Below are 23755 nucleotides of genomic sequence, written 5' to 3' on the forward strand. Positions count from 1 at the left end.
ATTCTATTTTCTATAGCATAGTCCATACATATTTATAAGAAATCAAAAGAAATTAAGTGGTCAACTTTAGACATATTTTCTACAAATTGGTCAGTTTGTTTACTAATTTTCAACTTTTTTTTTTATATAAGTTTTTCCGTTGAAGGAAACTAATAATTTAAAGTTCATTTTAAAGCTCGAATGAGATCTAACTATAAAATACACTTTTATATGGTGAAAGACCTCGAATTGGACTCTCAAATAGAGTGTTAGAAATTTAGATGTTAGATTACCTACCAAAAGTTGCAATTTTAGCAGTGTTTTCAAATAAAATTATAAATCAAAATCATGCTTTTAAAAATTAGCTAAAATTAAAAATCGATACTTAATTTTCATCCTATATGAAATAAAATTAAATTAAAAATATCAAATTAATTTAGTATAAAAATTATATTTGTATGAATTAGACAATATAAATTAAATCTCAAATTTCAATTGAATATAGAAACTGATGGTATAATTTAGCGATGCTAATTTATACCATATATGAAATCGATACTTAATTCTCAACATATATGAAATAAAATTAAACTAAAATTATTAAATTAATTTAGTATAAATATTATATTTGTATGAATTAGACAATATAAATTAAATCTCAAATTTCAATTGAAAATAGAAATTGATGGTATAATTTAGCGATGCTAATTTGATAAAATTTGAGGTACGAAAAAATTGGTGATGTCAATTTATTTATTTTGATGTATAATGTTAATACTATGTCAAGATTTAATCCAAATTCAATCTATAAATACATTTAGTTTTGTGTTCTTTATCGAAATTATTATTGTCCTCTTAATTTATCCGTTAATTATTTAGTATTTATCTTAAATTTTGAATTTAGTTTTTCCATTTTTAAACTTTTAATATTTGTGAATAAGATAGATTGAGTTAGTAAATATCAAATATTTTTTTGTTTGTAAGTTAATTTTTATTGGCAGTCGTCTTTTTTTTTAATGATTTATAAATTTAATATAAACCTTTGTTATACATATGATATAAACTATTAGAGTTGATATCGGATTAGGTTCAAGATGAGTTTTGCTCGTCTCGAACCTGACCTAATTTTATGTGTTATCAAACTCGAACCCAATCTTACTCGAATTTTTTTTTTGTTTTTTTATATCAGAATTCGACCTCGGTCTGATACTATATAAACTGTATTCGATCCGACTTAAAATTAATAAAATATTATTTTTAAATATAAATATTTAAAAATATCATTATATAAAATCTATAAATAATTAAATAATTAATTAAAAAATAATTTTTTATATAACCTGACCCGACCCAAATTATTTTATAATCTTACTCAACTCGAAACTCGAATTTAAAAAAAAAAAAATCAATCCTATAAAATCTAATTGGATCAAAATCCATCAAAAATGAATTAAATTACCAACCCTATAAACTACCATCCTCTAGTCTAAACTTTTCTCAATCTTAAACTCTTATTAATATTTACATGCTATAAACTCTCTCATGTTTGATACTTACGTCATTATAATTTATAAATAATGTATAATTTATATTTTTTTAATAATTCTCTCACCGAAGGATTTCGTGTCCTAGTAAATTTTTTATTTTCCACTACATTCATCAGTCATCAAATCTAACTTCGGTCCAAACCGGAAAAACAAAAGAAAATCAAATCAATTCTCAAACTAAACGGGTATTATCACGCGCCAAAGACAAGTGTCCGTCTAAACCATGTCGTACTCAAAGCAGATATATTTAAAGTTATAAACTATTCAAATAAATGTATATTTTTAATTTATTTATTTATTTTTGAAGTATTCGAATTCAATTCGTATTTAATAAAAAAATTATTTAATTTATTTAAATTTAATTAATTTAAATAATAAAATATTTATATTTAATTTATATTAGATTCAATTAAATTAAACCAATTCATTCATAAATATTAAACAAATATATTTATAATTATATATAAATAAATATATTCATAAATAATAAAAAAATCATAAACTAAATAAATTTAAATAAATAAACTTTAAATGAATATAAACGAAATTAAATGAATATAAATAAATTTTAAAATAAAATTAAAATAAATAATAAAAATATAATTCTATTAATATTATTATAAATGAATAATAAATGAATAAATTTTAAATAAAATTTAAGTGAATTATTCATAAATATAAATAAATTGAATAAATTTTTATTTATATTTAATTTATTTAATAAATAAATATGAAAAATATTATTCAACGTCATTATTAAATTTAATAAACAAATAAAAATAGAATATATTCACGACAATTCTTGGAAGCTGTATTCCTTTACATCTTATCGTATATATGCCAAAATAAATCCGAAAAAGGGCATTTTAGGAAAGATAAAATAGCCAAAACCTGAATGTAAGAAATAAAACGAGAGGCTCGTTAGAAACCCTATCACTCACTCTCTTATTATCTCTCTTCTGCTTGGCCGTCAGCTGGGGTTTTAGCTTCAAATCTCTCTCCCTTTTTAGAAGGTTCGATTTTCAGATCCTTTTAATCCATTAATTCATTTATTTGGTTTTCCTGGTTTCGATTCGCTGGCTTTGTTTACCGTTTTAAGGTCTTATTTTTATATTTATTATAATTTAGAATGATCTGTTTGCTCTTTCTTGCTTTTTCTTGGATGAGATCGCTTCTTGTTTTGCTTTAATTCTTTGTGTTTTGATTCTGTTATATTGTTATTAGATTTGATGTAATGATAATAATTCAGAGATGTGATTTTTTTATCAGAAATTGTTTTCTTAAGATCGTTGTATTGATATTTTGGTTATAGATATGTTTATTTAATCATTTTTTGTTTTAGGATTTTGGTGTGATTAAGCCATTTTTATGAATCAATCTATGTTTCAACCATTTTTTTAAAACTTTGGAGACACTCTAAAATTAGTGCATTTGTTTGGGTATTGTTTAATTATTGTATTTGCTACTTAATTTTTGCTTTTAAATCATGAAGTGGGAACTATGATGTTAGAACTGATGTTGTAGTTTTAGTCTTTTGTTCAATTTTAAACCCATGATGAAACTAAATTAAATATTGGTAACCCTTTACATGTTCATTGTGTTTTCATTGAGGAGTTGGTTGGGGGGGGGGGTGAATCAGCACTGGGTTTAGCATGTTCATTGTTTTTGGCTGTTCTTTTTACTGATTCTTTATATATAGGATTCTGATTTAACCTTTTTTTCGTATATGTTGGTGCAGCTCCTAGCTAATACTGCATAATGGGTAAGGAGAAGGTTCACATTAACATTGTGGTTATTGGCCATGTCGACTCTGGAAAGTCAACCACCACTGGTCACTTGATATACAAGCTTGGAGGCATTGACAAGCGTGTCATTGAGAGGTTCGAGAAGGAAGCTGCTGAGATGAACAAGAGGTCATTCAAGTATGCTTGGGTGCTTGACAAGTTGAAGGCTGAGCGTGAGCGTGGTATTACCATTGATATTGCCTTGTGGAAGTTTGAGACCACCAAATACTACTGCACTGTTATTGATGCTCCTGGACATCGTGACTTTATCAAGAACATGATTACTGGTACCTCTCAGGCTGACTGTGCTGTCCTTATCATTGACTCTACCACTGGAGGTTTTGAGGCTGGTATTTCCAAGGATGGACAGACCCGTGAGCATGCTCTGCTTGCTTTCACTCTTGGTGTCAAGCAAATGATTTGCTGCTGCAACAAGGTAAGTTATTGCATTCATGATTTTAAGTTCGGTAGTCTCTAATTGGTTGCCCAGTAATTATTTAATGTTTTCTAAGTGGTTGCCTACTAATTAGTAATTATTCATATATATGATATATCTATTTGTTTCCTTGACAGATGGATGCCACCACCCCCAAATACTCAAAAGCAAGGTATGATGAAATTGTGAAGGAAGTTTCTTCCTACCTGAAGAAGGTTGGTTACAACCCTGAGAAGATTCCATTTGTCCCCATATCTGGTTTTGAGGGTGACAACATGATTGAGAGGTCCACCAATCTCGACTGGTACAAGGGTCCAACCCTCCTCGAGTCACTTGACCAGATCAATGAGCCCAAAAGACCATCTGACAAGCCCCTACGTCTCCCACTTCAGGATGTCTACAAGATTGGAGGTATTGGAACTGTTCCTGTGGGTCGTGTTGAAACTGGTATCCTCAAGCCTGCTATGGTTGTTACCTTTGGTCCGACTGGATTGACCACTGAAGTTAAGTCTGTTGAGATGCACCATGAGGCTCTTCAGGAGGCTCTTCCTGGTGACAATGTTGGTTTCAATGTCAAGAATGTTGCTGTCAAGGATCTCAAGCGAGGATATGTTGCCTCAAACTCCAAGGATGATCCTGCCAAGGAGGCAGCCAACTTCACTTCCCAAGTCATCATAATGAACCACCCAGGACAGATTGGAAATGGATATGCTCCTGTCCTTGATTGCCACACCTCCCACATCGCTGTCAAGTTTGCAGAGCTCTTGACCAAGATTGACAGGCGTTCTGGTAAGGAGCTTGAGAAGGAGCCCAAATTCTTGAAGAACGGTGATGCTGGATTTGTTAAGATGATTCCCACCAAGCCTATGGTTGTAGAAACCTTCTCCGCATACCCCCCACTTGGGCGTTTTGCCGTGAGGGACATGAGGCAGACTGTTGCAGTTGGTGTCATCAAGAGTGTAGAGAAGAAGGATCCAAGTGGAGCCAAGGTGACCAAGTCTGCAGCCAAGAAGGGTGGCAAGTGAACCGAGCGGGTTTTGGTAGATTCAACAAAAGTTTATCATGGTTACTCCAATAAAGCTTTGGATCTTGTTAGTAGGTCATCCATCATTGGATGTTTACTTACTTGTTTTGATGTTTGTGGTTTTAAGTCATCACCGTCTTCTCGAGGATATTATTCACAGAACTGGGTTCTTGATAGGCGGTGGTGAGGTTTTTGTTTAGAGTACGTAGTGTGTTTTTGCTGTGTCTTATGACTGTTATAAACTTTAAACGGTGTCGTTTCTGTATTATTTGCCACCATGATCAGCTCAGGAGTTTTAGGTCTGTTCCTATGCTTTTCTCCGGGAATGTTCCTGTCAACCTATCCATATTGTTCAAACTTTATTAGTTTCACTGTTATAATTCTTCCAAGATATTTTTAGCCATTTTAAAAATAACTGTAGTGTAGTAGTAGGAAAAGTAGTATTAAGCACCCTCCTATCATTGTCCGCAAATTTCCTTCAAATCCGTAATTTGTGTGAATCGATTTTAAATGGTGTGTTGCCCGTAAAATCATTTTCACAATTTAGACTTGCTGAGGGGGGTAGAAAATCAACTTACATGATTGTGTTGCGTTGTAACATTTTTGACAAATTTATTAATTTTAATGGTTTATAAATAATTAGTGATAAGTGTAATAAATAAATAGCTAAATAACAATAACATTTTAACTTTCATAAATTATAATTTATAAAATTAAGATGCATAAAAATAAATAAATAAAATAAAAATATAATAATTTTAATTTGAGGGAGTCAATTCATATTTATTTAATATAACTATTTACTCTTTTTGTTTCTTTTTTTTTTGTTCATTTTTTCTTTTTAGGATATTTTAAAATTATGTTTTTTTTTAATATCTAAAACTTTTATTTTTTATGATTTTTTTTTTTACTTTTTAACATTAAAAACTATAGAACTTTAATTTATAAAAAAAATTTTAAGTTTAATATTAAATATATTAAATTTTTTTTTAATTTAATAAAAATTAATACAGTCTAAATAATTTGAGGCGAAAAAAATAATAAAATTAAAGGAATTTTATAAATTTTAAAGTGGCCGGACTCTCTCTGGCTCCTATAGTTTGTCCATCAATGCATTTCATCACACCCTCAACCGTTGTTTTGACCAAAAGAACAATGTTTCCATAGTGATTTTAATCTCTCAATTTCACTTACTACTTCTGTTTGTAATTTCATAATAATAATCAATCTCATTCGTAAAATGCCGTGAGGAAAGTGATTTGCATGTCCCTTGTGCGTGAGCCTAATCTGGATCTTGGATTGATTCTCGACATCTATAATAATTTATTCTTTTTTTTTTTTCAAATGTCGACATGGTACATGGTTATTGACTTATTCGGTTCAAGTAGCGGTGGGTAATGAGAATGGCCCTCCCACCCCACCATGAATGGGAAAGATTTTTTCCTTAAAGAAATGATAACGACGTCGTTTCCACCTTTTCGTTCTCCCCAAGCTTTTCCCAATGTGCGTTGTCAAAAGCACTTCTCAGCTCCTAATTTTCGACGACATTTCCGGATCATCCAATCTAACCCCGACCCGCACCCGAAAACCAAAAGTAAACCATCCCATTCTTCTGTTAAGCGCGTAATATCACCTTCCCAATAGCAAGAATCCGTTTAAACCACGTCATACTCCACGCACGTGAAAATGAAGCCTCCCCTGCTAAAAGAAACCGTAGGACATATTTGTCAAAGCAAATCTGAAAAAGGGTATTTTAGGTAATAAAAGGTGAAAACCTGACTATAAAGATGAACGAGAGGCTCCCTCCCAGACCCCTCGCTCACTCTCCTATTTTCTCTCTTCTGCTTAGCCGCTAGGGTTTTAGCTTCAGATCTCTCTTTTTGAAAGGTTCGATTTTCAGATCCTGAGTTTTGAATTCATTTTCTCTTCCTTTTAATTGCTTAATTCATTTCTTGTTTTTCCTGATTTTTATTCTCTGGCTTTATTTGTTGCTTTATATATATATATATATATATATATATATATATATATATATATAGTCTGATGTTTTAGGATCTTATTTTCATTTTTATTGTAATTTCTGAGATCAGTTTTCTGTTTATTTTTCGAATTAAGATCCTTTTTCTTGTTTTGCTTTAATTCGTTTGTGTTTATTAGATTTATTGTAAATATGATAATTCGAAGATCTGATTTGATTTTTATGAGATATTGTTGTCTTTTAAGATCGTTGTATTTTTTTTTTTTTTTATAGATATGTTTTCTAGTATGAGTAAATTATGAATATGATATGAAGTAAAATTAAATTAAAACGGCTTGATTTGTGTTATTTTGTTAATACATTGAGGAAAATTTATTTTATGATTTTGTTGTGATCAAATAATTTCTTTTAGATGATTCAATCATTAACTTTTGTTTTGTTTTAAATTCTGAGACCCTAAAATAAGTCTATTTGTTAGGCAGGTTTGATTTGATTTTATGAAATTAGTGGATTATTTGGGTTTTGTTTTTTTGGCTTTTTTTGCATCCTAAAAAAATTTACCAACAGTCAAAACTGAATGGTAAATTTTGTTATAATTGTTTATATAAAAGTAAAATCATTCTATTATTACTTGTTCGTTCTTTTGAATAAGTGGTATGCTTTTGCTACTTATTTGGATACAATAGCAAAGAAGAATTGAAGCAATCAGAACTGAAATAATTATTTGGAGGACAAATTATTGGAATGAATGCTAAATTTTAGTCTTTTGTTCAATTTTAAACCCATGACGAAACTAAAATAAATTGGGAAGTGTTTATATTGCGTATTCCTCTGGGGTGGGGGGTAAATCTGTATTGGGTTTAACATGTTAATTTTTTTTCTAGCTGCTCATTTTGCTGATTGTTTACATGTAGATTTGGGTTTTACATTTTATGTATTGTTGTTGCAGCTCCAAGCTAATACTGCATAATGGGTAAGGAGAAGGTTCACATTAACATTGTGGTTATTGGTCATGTCGATTCTGGAAAGTCGACTACCACTGGTCACTTGATCTACAAGCTTGGAGGTATTGACAAGCGTGTGATTGAGAGGTTCGAGAAGGAAGCTGCTGAGATGAACAAGAGGTCTTTCAAGTATGCCTGGGTGCTTGACAAGTTGAAGGCTGAGCGTGAGCGTGGTATTACCATTGATATTGCCTTGTGGAAATTTGAGACCACCAAATACTACTGCACTGTCATTGATGCCCCTGGGCATCGTGACTTTATCAAGAACATGATTACCGGTACCTCTCAGGCTGACTGTGCTGTTCTTATCATAGACTCCACCACTGGTGGTTTTGAAGCTGGTATTTCCAAGGATGGACAGACCCGTGAGCATGCTCTCCTTGCCTTCACTCTTGGTGTGAAGCAAATGATTTGCTGCTGCAACAAGGTAGAATTTTACTTTTTTTTTAGTATGGAGTTGAATAGTTCTTCAACTTCAGCTAGTTATTTTTTGATTGGTTTTTTGTTGCTAATTATTCTATTAATTTCTGTACAGATGGATGCCACCACCCCCAAATACTCAAAGGCAAGGTATGATGAAATTGTGAAGGAAGTTTCTTCCTACCTGAAGAAGGTTGGTTACAACCCTGAAAAGATTCCATTTGTCCCCATATCTGGTTTTGAGGGCGACAACATGATTGAGAGGTCCACCAATCTCGACTGGTACAAGGGTCCAACCCTCCTCGAGTCACTTGACCAGATCAATGAGCCCAAAAGACCATCTGACAAGCCCCTACGTCTCCCACTTCAGGATGTCTACAAGATTGGGGGTATTGGAACTGTTCCCGTGGGTCGTGTTGAAACTGGTGTCCTCAAGCCTGCTATGGTTGTTACCTTTGGTCCGACTGGATTGACCACTGAAGTTAAGTCTGTTGAGATGCATCATGAGGCCCTTCAGGAGGCTCTTCCTGGTGACAATGTTGGTTTCAATGTCAAGAATGTTGCTGTCAAGGATCTCAAGCGAGGATATGTTGCCTCAAACTCCAAGGATGATCCTGCCAAGGAGGCAGCCAACTTCACTTCCCAAGTCATCATCATGAACCACCCAGGGCAGATTGGAAATGGATATGCTCCTGTCCTTGATTGTCACACCTCCCACATCGCTGTCAAGTTTGCAGAGCTCTTGACCAAGATTGACAGGCGTTCTGGTAAGGAGCTTGAGAAGGAGCCCAAGTTCTTGAAGAATGGTGATGCTGGATTTGTTAAGATGATTCCCACCAAGCCTATGGTTGTAGAAACCTTCTCCGCGTACCCTCCACTTGGGCGTTTTGCTGTTAGGGACATGAGGCAGACTGTTGCAGTTGGTGTCATCAAGAGCGTGGAGAAGAAGGATCCAAGTGGAGCCAAGGTTACCAAATCTGCAGCCAAGAAGGGTGGCAAGTGAACCGAGCGGGTTTTGGTAGATTCAACAAAAGTATATCATGGTTACTGCAATAAAAGTTTGGTTCTTGTTAGATGTTCATCCATCATTGGACGTTTAATCACTTGTTTTGATGGTTATAGTTTTAAGTTCTCACCGACTTCTCGAGGATATTGTTCACAGAACTGGGTTCTTGATAGGCGGTGGTGAGGTTTTATTTACAAAGTCCCTAGTGTGCTTTTGCTTTGTCTTTATTAATTATAAACTTTTTTAAATGGTGTCTGTAATTCTGTGTTCCTATTTTTCACCATTGTTCAGCTCAGGAGTTTTAGGTCTGTCCTTGGCCTCCTCTCCTTGAATGTTTTGTCAACAATTTATATCATCTAAACTTTGTCTGTTTTCCAGTTATACTTTTGCCTACCGTATAATTACTATTAGATTAGTGTGGTGTGGTGGTACTAAGCACACTTCAATTGTTATCTTCAAAATTCCTTATAACTCAATAATTTATCTATTAAAATGAGTTTCTGTTAATGAAAAATGGGTATGAAAACATAGAAAAATAGAACTTCAATGGATGTTTGTTGAATCGAGTTGCTTGGATTGGGATCTGAGCAGTTGAAAACTTAAGAGGGTGTTATGAGCTTTTTACTTGGGTAATTAAAATAAATTTGTTGTGTTTTGAATCTTTTGATAAATTTATCTATTATTCGTTGTAGGGTTGTTATGATTCTCTTATTACTTTTCCTATTTTCGTGTAATAACCTTTGTATTCAAGTCTACATCAAAGTTATTGGAGGATTGTTGAGTTTCCTGAACTAACCTGCACTATATTTCTTTCTCTGCTTGAAAGAAGTTTGTGTTATATATGAAGAAGAAGAAAAGTAGTTTACCGATGAAGAGCTGTTAGCTCACAGAGCTAACAGTGGTACCGAAGTCAGCTTCGAGGTTGAAGATTTCGAATTGAAACTCCAGTTATAACCCAAAACACCAAAAGAAAAAAGTGGTCTAAGCCTGTAATTTGCACTTGCTGTTAAATATTGGTAGTAATTAGTAACATAACTTGTCACTCATAATTGCCAAGCATGGTAATTGCTATGCACTGAGATCTTTTCTACCATTGCTATTTTTATGCTCTCGTGATCCTGACTGAACAATTGCTGCAAAGATTATCCTGAAAATTTAGCTTCCAGTCATCGATGCATTACAAGTTTCAAGTAAATAAAATTTTTATTACTCGTAGAAAGCCAGTAGATCAAAAACAAGAAGCAGCAATAGACTGAAATTCTAGTTAAACCAACGAAAGTTTTGTGTTTCTGTAATCAACAGGCTTATCCAGAAAAAGGGTTGAACCTATTCATGGCTTATCATAAATCCAAAACTATAGATCATTCATCTTAATGATGAAATTTGCACGAGCTCCTGACCTTTCCAATCATATGTTCTTAAGAGCTGATTCATGAGTTGCTTTCTGGGGTGTGAGTCTCGCCAACAAAGCCTTGTTATGACAGTGCTCTGTATCTACAAAGTAGAAGTTCCCATTGGCTTTAAATGTCACAAAGGGCCTGTTGGTCTCTGGTGGACGGATGTCAGCAAACTTGATGGTTCGTGGAATATATGTTGCCAACCATGACATCATCTCCACCTCAAAGCTGTCTGAACCAGGCTTCCACCTGATCTTGTGGATGTAAGGGCTCACAAACCAGTGAAGTGCAGCAGTTGTTGTAGCACTGAAGAATATCACGGAGGATGCCACTGCACCTTTCAGAATCACATTCATGTCAGGAGAAGTCATGAATGTAATGACAGGGCCCAAGGATACTGAGAGGCAGCAGGTTGAAAGAGAAAGCATCTTTACTTTCTTGAGGGTAGATGAAATTGGACCATAGTAAACAATCCCAGCATCCTTCTTATCTTTGTCATCTTCTCTGTCTTTACGAGGACCGATGCTGATTTTGTTGTCATCCTCAGTTGTCTTAGCTTGCGAAGCCCATCTTTTCTGGGCGGTGAAAATGCTTGTTGCGGAGTTGAAGTTGGATTTGGCACATTGGGTGTGGGACCATGTTGCAACCCTACAAGGATAACCTAAAGCAGTGACAAGATCATGCACCGTAAAGTCAGATACAATTGAGCTTAGAAAATTTGTGTTTTCTATTTTATAACAAGCTATTACAACTTCCACATACAGATGTGCAAGAGAAGAATAAAATGTTGTAGACTAATAATATAATTACAGCAGACATAACATCCAAATTATATAATGCTAACAAGAAGCATTATGAAACATAATTTCATGCATTAAGTCTTAACACGACATTCCAGACCAAAATATATTACAAAATGGAATATCCAGTAAACTGTGCAAACTTTTACTTTTCTGATTCGAGTGCTATCCAGATTAACTTTTTTCTTGCAAAAAAAACTACATGTCCTGTTACAATTTTTAACACATATATAGTAGACTTCCCAAGTTTTACACTTGTAAGTAGTTAGAGTCCTATATGTTTTAAAGTTTCCTTCATTACAGCTTGTTGAACAATGACCAAAGGAAAATTAATGAATTCGAGAAACATCACATCCCCAACTTCTCCTATATTCAAAAAAGATTGGGGATTAGATCAAATACCGGTAAGGTGATATTGTAAGGAACATGCTACTAAAGTAATATCCACAAATCATATCAGGATTGAGCTGTTGATGAGTGGCAATTATTGGCACAAATAAATCCTGAATGTGGTCTAGGTAGATCAAATGCCTCGGTGATTGGAAAAAACTAGTCATGTACAGGTCATATCATGAATGGTGAAACTATAAGCAAAGCAAGAGTAGCAACAAATAGAAACCAATCAGTAGCTAAAATATGCAAGCAAAGGAGATTTTAATGAAGATGTTCAAAAGATGTCCACCCTTCCTTGTTTTTCAAGCTCTATCATACAATAACTTAATGCAAATCTCCCTTTCTGACCCACTTTGAGCAATGGAGGTTCAAAGTACTTGCCAGTGAGTGGTTTGGCTTCACATAATATAGGTGCATAGCCATAGAACAACAGAACTATCGGCAGCCAAAATATGCAAGCAAAGGAGATTTTAATGAAGGTGTTCAACAGATGTGCAACCTTCCTTGTTTTTCAAGCACTCTATCATGCAATAACTTAATGCAAATCCCCCCTTCCGACATACTTTGAGCCATGAAACTTTAAAGTACCTCCCTGTGAGTGGTTTGGTTTCACATACTACATATCCATAGCCATAAACAACAGCCATACTAGATGCTTTTAACTTGCTTTAAACTAACTTGGTCTTATTGCAATAATGGTTCTCGTAGATAAGCAGTCAAAATATCTTACAGACATTGGAAGGAATTCACAAGTCACAATTTCAACCACTTCCTATAACTAAAAACCCATTAATATTTTGTAAATCACTAACACTAAAATTATCAGAAACCCATAAAAAAAAGATTGCTTCTTTAGAAAAATGGCACACCCCAACAACATAAAAATCCAATATTTTTCCTTCTATAATATGTTTATGTTAATATTAATTGTTATAACTTAGAAAAATAAAAAACCCAATTTCAAAATCGAAGGAAAAGCCTCAATTTTCAACTACAGAACAAATCATAAAGACGATTACCAAACATGGGTTTTAGTCTTTTAGCCTAATTCAGATATTAGATTCAAACGTCTAAATTGGGTATCTAAAAAAATGGAAAAAAAAAAAAAAAGGGTTTGAAAGTAAAGAAAAGGAGAACCTGAAAGGATGTTTCTTGAAATGAGTTGCTTGGATTGGGATCTAAGGAGGTTGAAGACAGCAGCCCTCGCCATTTCTATCAGCTGTCCGGGACTGAGAAATGAAAACAAATGAGGGTTTCTTCATTTGTGAGATTTTTAAATTGTTTTTTTCTCTTTCATTGTCATTTCAATTTCATTTCGAAGACCCCTGCCGTCAAGGGCACTTGGTCTAGTGGTATGATTCTCGCTTAGGGTGCGAGAGGTCCCGAGTTCAATTCTCGGAGTGCCCCTTTTTATTCTTATTTTAAAAATTTGGGCTTCGATTGAGCCCATTGAATGAAAATTGAAAAGTATTTAGTAATCTAATGATTTAATTTTTAGTTCATTCAAGTACTAGGTCAACATAATTATTTTATTTTTAATAAAAGAAAATTATTATATAATTATTATTCTATACATGATTATGAAATAAATAATTAAAAACTTCTACACATATTAATCATAACTTTTTAATATTTGATCTTCGTTTTTCCTTAAAATAGAAAGAGCTAATTGGTCCAATTATTTTCTCATTTGGAGTATACATATGGAGAATAAAGATCAATCCCACTTATCTTCCTAGATAAACTTGGTTTTATATAAGAGTTATACATTTACAGTATAATTTTTTAATTTTATAAATGAAATTAAAAAATTATCATATTTTTTTTAATTATTTTTTATTATATCTTAAAAAATATACATTATTTTATTAATCTTGATAATAAAATTTAAAAACTTCATGACTGAATGGACATGATGACTTACCTTTCTAGATCAACTTAGTTTATATATATATTCTTCTTTCATATTTCCACAGTCATTTATTTCCCCTGTTTCATTGTCTACTCTTCTAGACAGGCTGCTGTGGTTATTAATTTATTTGTTTGTTCTCTCACTTGTTAAACCTTTCCCTGCCTCTAGAAGCCTTTCTCTCAAAGCAATAAGTATCCCATGTTTTTAACAACTTCTCCCTCTAGAAGCTCTCCTTCCCGAAGCAACACGTGTATATAAAAGAAAATTTGCTTATCAAACTTTCCAAAAACCAAGTCATTTGATTTTCTTTCCTTTGATTCTCCACTTTTCTTTCTCATTTCAATTCTCTTGAAAAAACCCATTTTCTTGCTGCAACAGCAAAAGAAAATGGATCACAAATACACTTACAGCATCAACCAAGAAGAACTTGAAGAAACTCTTTCTTTTTGTGACCTTCCACTTGAAGACCAGGACATTGATCAATCCCTTTCTTTCCACAAATCACCAAACTCTCCTTCTTATGAACATTTTGAGTTTCCCTTCATTCCAAACACTTCCTTACGCAAGAACAAAGACATCGTTTTCTGTGGTAAACTCATTAAGGAACAAGGTTTTGATGGTGATGATGATGGTCAAAGTCGGTATCTTTTCCCTCTATCTCCAGCCAGGCTATTAAACAACAACAAAAAAGATTTGGGTTCTATTTATTTAGTGAATTCAAAGCCAAATTCTTCTTTATCAACCAAAAGTTTCAGGTCTCAAAGCTGTTCTTTTTCAAGAAAACAGAAGGTTTTAATAGGGTTAGCAAAGATGCCACCAAAGATGGAACTAAGTGACATAAAGAAAAGACAAAGTAGAAGAAATCCATCACCCATGTTTCCTCCGGCGGCCAGCGGTGATCTAGAGGTGGTGGCTGCCGGTAAGAGTTGCAGTGGCGACTCTGGTGGTGGTGGCAGGAGAAGCCACCTTTGGGGTCTGTTAAGGTGTAGAGCTCAACTCGCTAGTGCATTGGCCAAGGCTTCATGTATTCCACATGTGTAAAGGTTGTGGTCCTCGCACTCGTGACAGGATTGGGCATTAAAGGGATTTTGTTTTGTTGATTTTAAAATCTAAAATTGTTGCTAGAATTATTATTTTCATTGTAAATTTTTAAAATTTTGCAACAGATGATCTAATAATTTTTTATATTTTTTTAATAAAACATGTAATAATTATCTAAAATTCTCGATGAAGTATGAAAATTCCACTAATATTATTATATTCAACAGATTGTCCTTTTTATTTGTTTTAACCCATCTAAATTTATGTTTGTTACGTGCAGATTATTCTTTTACATATATATTTTACTATTTACTTAAATCAAGTATTTGCAATTTGGCATATATATATTTTGGATTTTTATTTAATGGTTTTTCTTTCTTAATTAAAGAAATTAAAAAAACTACTAATAATTTTAGATTTGTTATGCCGGATCAAATTCAAATTGAAACATGATATTAATAAGCTTCAAACGTGCATAAGATTAACTCAATTTGATAATATAAGTCTTATTTATTATACAAGTCTGATCTTAAATCAAAAAAATTTTTAGATTTGTTCGTGTTTTAATTTTTTGAAGTAAAAGTAAAAAATATTTATTTGTAAAAATTTTAAATTTAATTCTCCTAAAATATTAATTTTAATATATTATTTGTAAAAATAATAAAAATAAGATAAGGTATTTTTCTTTTTGGTTAAATGAATGAAACAAATAAAATTAAATTTACATTTTTTTTACACGTTCTACCATTTTATATCTTAATTAGTTTGTTATTCGTGCGATATATAGATTATTTTTATTTTATTTAAATATAAATATAAATAAAAATAAAAATTAATATTATTTAATCATTTATATTTTCAAAATATATGTAAAATATAATTAATATATCAAATCATAATAAAAATAGTTTTTAATTAAAAATTGATAAAATTTAAAATATTGGAGAAAGAAAAAAATCTAAAAAAATAAAAAAGACAGAAATCAAATTGAATTTCAGTTTATCCCAAAATTTTTATAAATAAAATAAGTGTTATGATTTTGAAGAAGAGGAATTATAAATTACAAACATTTATATAAAGTAATGATCAATGGGCCATTTATATTATATAATATGATTTTCAAATTCAATAAAGTTCTTGTTATTTTTAATAGCACTTTGATATAAATAATAGGTTTAAATAATTGTAATCAAGTACACTGATAATGAAAGTCTTTTGGTATATTGTAAAAAAGAGAATTGAGAGAAAAAAAAATTGCCTGAGTGAATAATAAAAGGTAAAAATAAAAACTTTATAAATGGCATCTACAAAAGATAATGATAAATGTTTTTGTAACTTTGCATCATAATATATGAAAAAAAAATTAATTAAAAAAATATTACCTGATTAATTAAAAAATCAAAAGTAAAGATAAAATATTTACGAACAGAATCTACAAAATATAAGAATACGTATGTTTATATAATTTTGTAAATTATAATATATGAAAAAAATTAAAGTTAAATTAAGATGGCTTACCATAAGTACCTAGAAAAGAAAAAATAAATGTGCAATTATATTATATGACATTACATATTTATCTTTGTTTATATTTCCCTGTCATTTTCTGTGAATGTGCAATTATCCTGGTACATGTGTTACTTATTTTTCTATAAAAAATGGAGAATGACTCATTCTGATGAGTAGAATATATCAGTCTATATGTTTTTAACGTAGCCTGTTGACTGGTAAGCTTTGTTCTTTATGATATAAGGTTGCTTGGGATTTTTCATCTGATGCTTAATTTATTATATCAATAGATCATGTTTGCCCAGTCCTGCCTGCCTTACTTGGATTGCACCCTAACCGACCTAATGAAATTAATTAAGGTTGCATTTGTCATGAATATTTAATGTCTTATATACAGATGTTTGTATGCATGTAAAACCTGGTTAAGTTTTCAATTTAAATGATATTTTCTATTCTTTCAGGAACAAAAAATCTAATTTTGAAAATGCTCTTTTAGGAAAATGTCAACTGAAGAGAAAAGAAATCTTGGGTCGGCCATAGCCAGATTGTCTACAAAGGATCTTAGCAAGGCATTGGAGATTATTGCTCAAAATAATCCCGGGTTTCAAGCAATGGCTGAAGAGGTGGAGATTGACATTGATGCTCAGGTTATAATCAGATAAACTCAATAATTGCTTTCTTTCTGTAATTTTCGCTTTCCAATCTGCTCAATCAAGGTTCAATACTGAATTGTTTGAGTGTACTTTATTCCTTATGGAGTGTGAATCCACCCTATGGAGGTTAAAATTTTTTATCGAGGATGCTCTGGCAGGCCAGGGTAAGAGCAGCAAACACGAGTGGCAACAATAATAACAACAAACGGAAGAAAGAGATTTGTGATGCTATTACCAAAACTGCCAAGAAAAAGAGTAAAAAGCCTTCCTCTTGATCACATCACATCATGGATAACTGTAGCATAAGATTTATCATTGGTTGCATTCCATTCATAACAATAACCCAAGGAAGCACTTCTCTAATTTAGGCAGTGAGACTATCTTGATTTTGACTTGATATATGACATAACCAGGCATTGATCATTCTTAGCTTAACTAAGTTTGCACTGTAAATCACCCTGTGACTGTGCCCTGCTAATCTCTGTATTATATATCATAGGATATAATATGGACAATTAATTTTTTAATTTATTATCCCTTCTCATCTGTTATTCTGTGACTAAGTTTCTTGCATATGGATGGATGATTTTGTTATTTAATCCCTTTTTTCCCTCATTTTTGCTATAAAACAGAAGAAATGAGATAGTGAAGCCTAAATTATGTTTAGTTAAAGATTTTTTTTTTTATTTTTTATAAAAGGAGGCTACAGCCTAGGAAAATTAGAGAAGGGAAATTGCATCTTAAGGGAACTGAGTGAACCATTTAGTTAAAAAAATAGTTGCTCATAGACTATGCCTTTTCTCATTTAAGAGGGTCAAAATTTTCTTTTTTTTTTTAATTGGTTAAAATAAAAAATTGGAGCCTTGTCCTTGAAACTAACATATAAAATCATGATTGTATCTGAACATTTAATTCAAAGAAAAGTTCTTGTATAACTTACTTTACTTAAAAAATAAATTTGAATTTATGTAAAAATATCATAACAATGATTTCATTTAATCCATAACAAAACTTAAAAGAAGGATTAAGTGTGATTTCTTGTCAAATTTCCCTCTCCTCACCACAAAATTAAAATGAACACTACAGCTCATATCCAAGCTTTCATTTGAGTTTGGTGATGAAAGGAAGCTATATTTTTTTTTATGCTTTGCCAATGAATTCCACATCAAATAAGAGAACTGAATCTGGAGGAATAATACATGAACCTGCCAAACATGCAAAATTTTAAAACTATGAGAATTCTATTATCCCCTTTTCCCCTGTTCTTGGCCAGAGCAATGAAGAAACTTAATTGCCTAAAGATCAACAAGAAGAAATGTAAAATCTATACTTCTTAACCTATGTAATTCAACAAAAGCAGATGAAGAAGACCATTGTAGTTGCTTACCTCCTTTACAACCGGCCCCTCTAACACCGTATCCGAGTTCTGGAGGAAGCCTTAACGTTCGTTTTCCCCCTAAATTTTGTAGGAGAAAAAAAAAGTTTCATGAACATATTTAATGTTAACAGTTACTACAAGTCGTTTGATTAGTAAAAGTGGTTTTTTTTTTTTTTTTTTAACATAGAAGGCCGTAACCTGGGGATAGAGGAAGGGGTTACAGTGATTTAAAGTGATTTAAGATTATGATTTATGTCATACCAGCAAGCATGGGAGGAACTCCATCACCACCTAAAATACCTTGGTCCCACCCTTTGATAACCTGTGGCAATTTACATGAAATACCTTAAGCTTCATTTTACAGAATTAGCATGGTTGCTGCACCAGAATGACACACAGAAATTGAGAAATGATCCAAACCTTTTTCTTTTTGTATTAATTGAGAAGAGATTTGAAATTAAACATTCAAGCCAACAGTTTGGAAATTCCAGTGTCCAGGTTCTAAAGAACTGAAAAGAATTATTGGAAAAACAACTAAAACAAAGAATGCAAGTACCTCACCAACACCAATGCGGAATGTAAGAGGCTTCCCTCGGTTATAGCTGCTGTCAAAAACTTTCCCATTCTCTAATCTCCCAACATAATGTGCCTGTTCATTTTTGTAAACTAAAATTGATAAGATTATACTTTCAAACCATTGTTGTACTCCATTATTATCTTCTATATATCATCAACAGATAATGATATCGAAAATACAACAATCCAATACACTAATTTATGCTTCATTTGGATGGCTTATGGGAAAGGATGGTCATCGCGCCATCACTTTGTTTTGACACAGGACCTTCTCAAGGGCTATCTGAACTAAGCATTAAGTTTTAATTGGAAGGTTTCTATCGCATTTGTCATGCACCGAATCTAAAATCAATTGGCAATTAAGTGAAGAAACCCCACTTGAATATAATAAAACAGGAAACTCAATATTTAAAAGATTTAGGATAACACCATTTTAATATGCTCCCATATCGTGTAGGGTAGATAGAAGCCTGGACAACCTTGGAAGGGGTAATAGGCAGGAGTAACATAAAAAACAACATAATACAACCTGTGCTCTCATGTCATGATAAACATCAAACATAAAATCAATTAACAATAAGTTAAGAGGCTCAACTTGAATATAACACCATAGGAAACTCAATATTTAACATATCATGGGATAACACTACTTTAAAGCGTTAGAATGCCATTTTGGCAGTGACCTCTTAAATTGATAAAAACGTACATATATGTTTGAACTTAATATATCTACCAAAAAGTGAGTGAAAATTTATGGGTTACTTACCTTTATCAGTTGTCCTTTAACAGCCTCGGGGCCCTTCCCTACAACCTTATCACAGAAGGCCAAGCCAGAAGGGCTAACAGTTAATTCACAGGGAGCTGCTGCTGCTTCAACAGCTTCACTGGAATTAGGTTGTGTCAGCAGCTGCAACAAAACATCAACAAGCCCAAAACGTAAACCAAAACCAACAGCTTCTCTTCTATTCAATAACACCTTGGGATCCTCGTTTAGTTGCTCAATGGGAGAGATGGTCCTTTGTTTCTTGTTTGAGAATTTGATGACTGTTTTTTCCACATGTTTTGTTGTGAGGAGCTTAGGGTTTGGGGTGGTGAGGATTTTGGGGATGTGAGTTCCAACTGAAAATGGCAGTGAGAACATTTTCACTGACCAGGAATTTTTGAACGAAGAGATGTAGTAGGAAATCGGTGATAAGCTAAGCTTTCCACCACTGTTGGAAAGATATTAGAGGGGAAATTAGAAATAAGGGTAGTGTACAAAAAGAAATTAGTTTTTCTTTCCATTTGAATAAATATTTAGTAATAGGGAACAATAACTTTGATAATTTCTAATTAAGGAAATTGAAACTATCATTTTTGTTTATTGTTAATTATAATTATTATTGATAAAAATTATAAAAAGGACAATAATAGCTTTTGTAGAAAAAATGAAACACAAAGGTAACTGAGGCCAAATGTTTTAATGGTACTAAAACACAAAAGCATAGAAACGTAGAAATGGAACTTTGCTTTTTATTTGAATGAAAAATATTAAAATTATAATTTGTTAAAATTTGTACATATCAATAGAAACAAAATAAGTGATTGGTTCAATTAATGTCATTTTTTTCGATGAAAAAATTTTAGGTTCGAGTTATGTCGGTGATTATTTATTACGATTATTTAGAGTGCACAAAGTTTTGGGTTCGAGTTATGTCGATGATCATTTGTTGAGATTATTTAAAGTACATAACCTATAATCATCTGTTTTAAGCTGTCAGGTACGATACATCTTACTTTAATCTAAAAAATTAAATAACCTATATATCCCTAAATTTTTTCTTATAAAAAAAAAATTTTCCAAAAAAATTATCAAAAGTAATTTTCTTACACTTATTTTTGCTAGAGAAAATTGGTCAAGTTATATAAGCAAAACAGAATATAGAATTTTGTATTTTTTTGTTGATCAGGCAACACCCGAATTTGAACTGGGGAATAAGGGATTTGCAATCCCCCGCCTCATCGCTCGGCCATGTATCCAAAAAGCTACAAACAAAAAAAATGAGAGTATCCCTTTTTTAATTTTAGATTGGATCCATACATTCAATTGATTATAATATTTTAAGACATACAATATCTAAAAGTATAAACTTTTTCTTTTTTTTTTTATTAAAAAAGAAAATGTCGATTCTCAATTACAAAAATCAAAATGCAAGACAAAAAAATTAAAATCATTAATTATTAATTATTAATTATAAATACGATATATCTTATTTTAATATGAGAGATTAAATAATTTATTTATTTTTAAATTTTTTCTTACCAAAAAAAAAAATATTATGATATTAGTAGAGAAATATTATCATTTCCCTCGTAGTTAATTTGTCCATGATTGAGGCCCAAACCAGATTTAATAAATCAAGTTCACGTCCCTTTTTATTTTAATAATTAATAATTAATAATTAAATCGAGTACTGCAGATATGAATGTAAATTAAATCTTGCTCGTACAAAAAATGGTAAATGAAAAGTCGCAGTCAGTCAGAAGCATCCGCGGGATTCAACTGAAACTCCAAAGACCAGTGTGAGTCGCCATTTTTTTTTTTTTTGTAATTTGATTATTATGATTGTTCATTATTCATTTTTATATCACAATTTAATAATCCGTTGATATATTTTTTTTATTTTTATATTTTGCAGAGCTAATTTTCATTTTTATCTGTCAAAGAGGAATGGATTCGGTGTCAATTTGCAGGGTAATTCATCTTGATTATTTGATTGCTTAAATTTTAATTTTTTTAGTATTTATTTTTATTCATCAAATAATAAAAAAATCTTTGCTTAAATAAATATATATATAGATTCATGTATGCGTTTGATATACGGTTGATCATTTTATTTTTAACTTTGTCAGGGATATATAGGTTCAGGGTTCCAACTGTTTGGTGAAGATTCTGATGTCTCAGATCTTCTTATTAATTTGGAGCATTCCATTGGCAAATGCTTTTTGCGCCCATGAATGGTTACACATTAGCCTCAAAGTCAACCATGAACTCTGGTGGACAGGTTCCTGATTCTTTTATCTGCAATACCAATATTGATGAAGATGATGACCTGGTTGATGATCCCTTTGCATTTGTAAGTGAGGACCCTTCGCTACAAAATTTCCTTCCTACTCAACCTGTTGAAACCTTGGAAGAATCTGATATAGGACACCATCCCCCCATATCAAATGGTATCCATACTGAAGATTGGGTTTCTCTTAAGCTTGGCAGCAATGGCGAGAGTATTAGCAGTGGTGTTGGTACTATTACTCAGTCTCCTGCTTCAAAGGGGCTGGATTTGATAAATGACTGCGGATAGAATGAAGGAACAGATGTCTAATTAGTGCTGTATTTCTCTCAAAAGTGGTTATACTACTCTTGGATTGTCAAATCATAAATTCATCTCTTTGTTTCGGACAAAATTTTCTGCTCAGTGGGTCTACATCTACCCGGTGGAAGAAGAGTGAAACATTTGTGCATGTCATCTGGTTAGGCTAACAATCAAACGTGCACATTGTTTTACAGGGAGGAAAAAGTTAAATGGCCCTTCCTCGTTTCCTCGCCAGCGAAGGTCTGTCAGGCGACAGGTGTACTCTGATAGACTCGGACTATAATTTAGATGGAATCGAAACTTGCTTTCAGGATTCATTGATGAAGTCATTGATATCTACTTCTATCTTACGGAAAAAATGTGATAATCACAGTGCTCATGTCTATCACAACTATTTACTTATCAAAGAAGAAACAAGCATCTTCCTTTTGGGTTGCAGTTGAAGCCTACTGACTGTCTTGTTAGTTGAAATGGCTTTCACTGGCAGCTGTGGAACAGATGTATTTAGTATGACAAGAAAATATACTCTTCAACATTGCAAATCAATCTATGTTTTCATAATAATTATGAAAAATAACTTCTTCAATTAGTTATGCTGATGAATCAAAGCTTCATCCTTCAGTTGGTTGGTTTGTTATCATTTCAGCTTTTAAAATACATGTTTTATGGATGGTGAGCCAAATTAAACAGGTAAAGTTTTACTTGATTGGACAACATATCTGGTGACTTTTATTTTTAAACCTTCTAGTGTTGGATATAAGAATAAATTTCAGGTCATGAAAAGCTGAAAAACTCGTCCTAATTCTCCATCTTTGAACATTGTTGGAAGCCTGGCCATTCTATTATCCATAGCTGCCCATGTTGTTCTGTTTATTTGTTCCTTAAAATAAACATTGTGTGGATTTTTAAAGGTTACTGACATGTATATTGGTTTCAGAGTAGAGACACCGGCATTGGAAGCAGCAAGTATCGAGCTAGAGGGAAAAGAGACGAGGCAAGTTGAATTTTGATTCTCCGATGGTAAGTGGTCAGAGAAAATCCTGTCTTTCAACCTCATTTGTCTACTTCATTTTCAATAGTACTATCCCAGGGACTGTTCAGATGGCTGGATTGTACGAGTAGAAGAAAATTCCATTGCATGTAACAGACAAGTTTTTGTGTACAGTTTGCGGTGAATGTTGTGGAAAACAGGGAGGAAGATTGGATGCATGTGCTGGTGTATATTGCTATAGACTAACATTTGATTTGAACTCAAATTATTAACCATGGAAAGTAGCTGTTCTCGCACTGAAAATGGTTAACAATTTGAAAATGTGGTGATTTATGTTATGGTTGGAAGGAAAAGAGGAACAAAGGAAAGAGGGTAAGTGAAAGGAAAAAATTGTTTTTTCATTTGGTAGCAGATAAATAATAAGAGAAAGAAAATGAATAGATTTGCATTTTTTTCTTTCAAATTCATTTCATTTAAATTAATAATTTTATTTAAAATTTCAATATTAATCTCGTTGTTTTCCTTTTTTTTATTTTTCATGCTTTGTACAAATCATAATAACTTTTGGAGAGAG

General features: G+C 32.1%; 6 protein-coding genes and 1 non-coding gene across 7 annotated transcripts; 5 read left to right on the forward strand and 2 right to left on the reverse strand.

The window, feature by feature from the left end:
- The first annotated feature begins 2461 nt into the window (after positions 1–2461).
- Positions 2462–5161, forward strand: LOC111310297 (elongation factor 1-alpha). The gene is made up of 3 exons (XM_022909609.2): positions 2462–2539; positions 3265–3746; positions 3884–5161. Exons 2-3 carry the CDS (start codon positions 3285–3287, stop codon positions 4769–4771), a joined length of 1350 nt encoding a protein of 449 aa, XP_022765344.1. The 5' UTR covers positions 2462–2539; positions 3265–3284; the 3' UTR covers positions 4772–5161.
- Positions 5162–6584: 1423 nt separating this feature from the next.
- Positions 6585–9559, forward strand: LOC111310296 (elongation factor 1-alpha-like). The gene is made up of 3 exons (XM_022909608.2): positions 6585–6657; positions 7698–8179; positions 8288–9559. The coding sequence occupies exons 2-3, from the start codon at positions 7718–7720 to the stop codon at positions 9173–9175; spliced, it is 1350 nt and encodes a 449-aa protein (XP_022765343.1). The 5' UTR covers positions 6585–6657; positions 7698–7717; the 3' UTR covers positions 9176–9559.
- Positions 9560–10362: 803 nt separating this feature from the next.
- LOC111310298 (uncharacterized) lies at positions 10363–13059 on the reverse strand. Its single transcript, XM_022909610.2, has 2 exons — positions 12906–13059; positions 10363–11236 (listed from the first exon to the last, which is right to left on the reverse strand). Exons 1-2 carry the CDS (start codon positions 12976–12978, stop codon positions 10587–10589), a joined length of 723 nt encoding a protein of 240 aa, XP_022765345.2. The 5' UTR covers positions 12979–13059; the 3' UTR covers positions 10363–10586.
- Positions 13060–13103: 44 nt separating this feature from the next.
- On the forward strand, positions 13104–13175 carry TRNAP-AGG (transfer RNA proline (anticodon AGG)). Its single transcript has one exon. It is a non-coding gene; the product is annotated as a tRNA-Pro (tRNA).
- A 708-nt stretch (positions 13176–13883) lies between these two features.
- Positions 13884–14959, forward strand: LOC111309532 (uncharacterized). Its single transcript, XM_022908568.2, has one exon. The coding sequence runs from the start codon at positions 14068–14070 to the stop codon at positions 14719–14721; it is 654 nt and encodes a 217-aa protein (XP_022764303.2). The 5' UTR covers positions 13884–14067; the 3' UTR covers positions 14722–14959.
- A 2864-nt stretch (positions 14960–17823) lies between these two features.
- On the reverse strand, positions 17824–20043 carry FKBP13 (FK506-binding protein 13). Its single transcript, XM_022908842.2, has 5 exons — positions 19604–20043; positions 18818–18910; positions 18523–18583; positions 18271–18339; positions 17824–18088 (listed from the first exon to the last, which is right to left on the reverse strand). Exons 1-5 carry the CDS (start codon positions 19976–19978, stop codon positions 18024–18026), a joined length of 663 nt encoding a protein of 220 aa, XP_022764577.2. The 5' UTR covers positions 19979–20043; the 3' UTR covers positions 17824–18023.
- A 1249-nt stretch (positions 20044–21292) lies between these two features.
- On the forward strand, positions 21293–22724 carry LOC149513390 (E3 SUMO-protein ligase SIZ1-like). Its single transcript, XM_089748999.1, has 3 exons — positions 21293–21399; positions 21516–21571; positions 21730–22724. The coding sequence occupies exon 3, from the start codon at positions 21816–21818 to the stop codon at positions 22176–22178; it is 363 nt and encodes a 120-aa protein (XP_089605125.1). The 5' UTR covers positions 21293–21399; positions 21516–21571; positions 21730–21815; the 3' UTR covers positions 22179–22724.
- Positions 22725–23755: the final 1031 nt, after the last annotated feature.

The sequence above is a fragment of the Durio zibethinus genome, chromosome 19, assembly GCF_047325235.1.
Source record: "Durio zibethinus cultivar Kanyao isolate XHJ-2024 chromosome 19, ASM4732523v1, whole genome shotgun sequence".
Taxonomy (NCBI): Eukaryota; Viridiplantae; Streptophyta; class Magnoliopsida; order Malvales; family Malvaceae; genus Durio; species Durio zibethinus.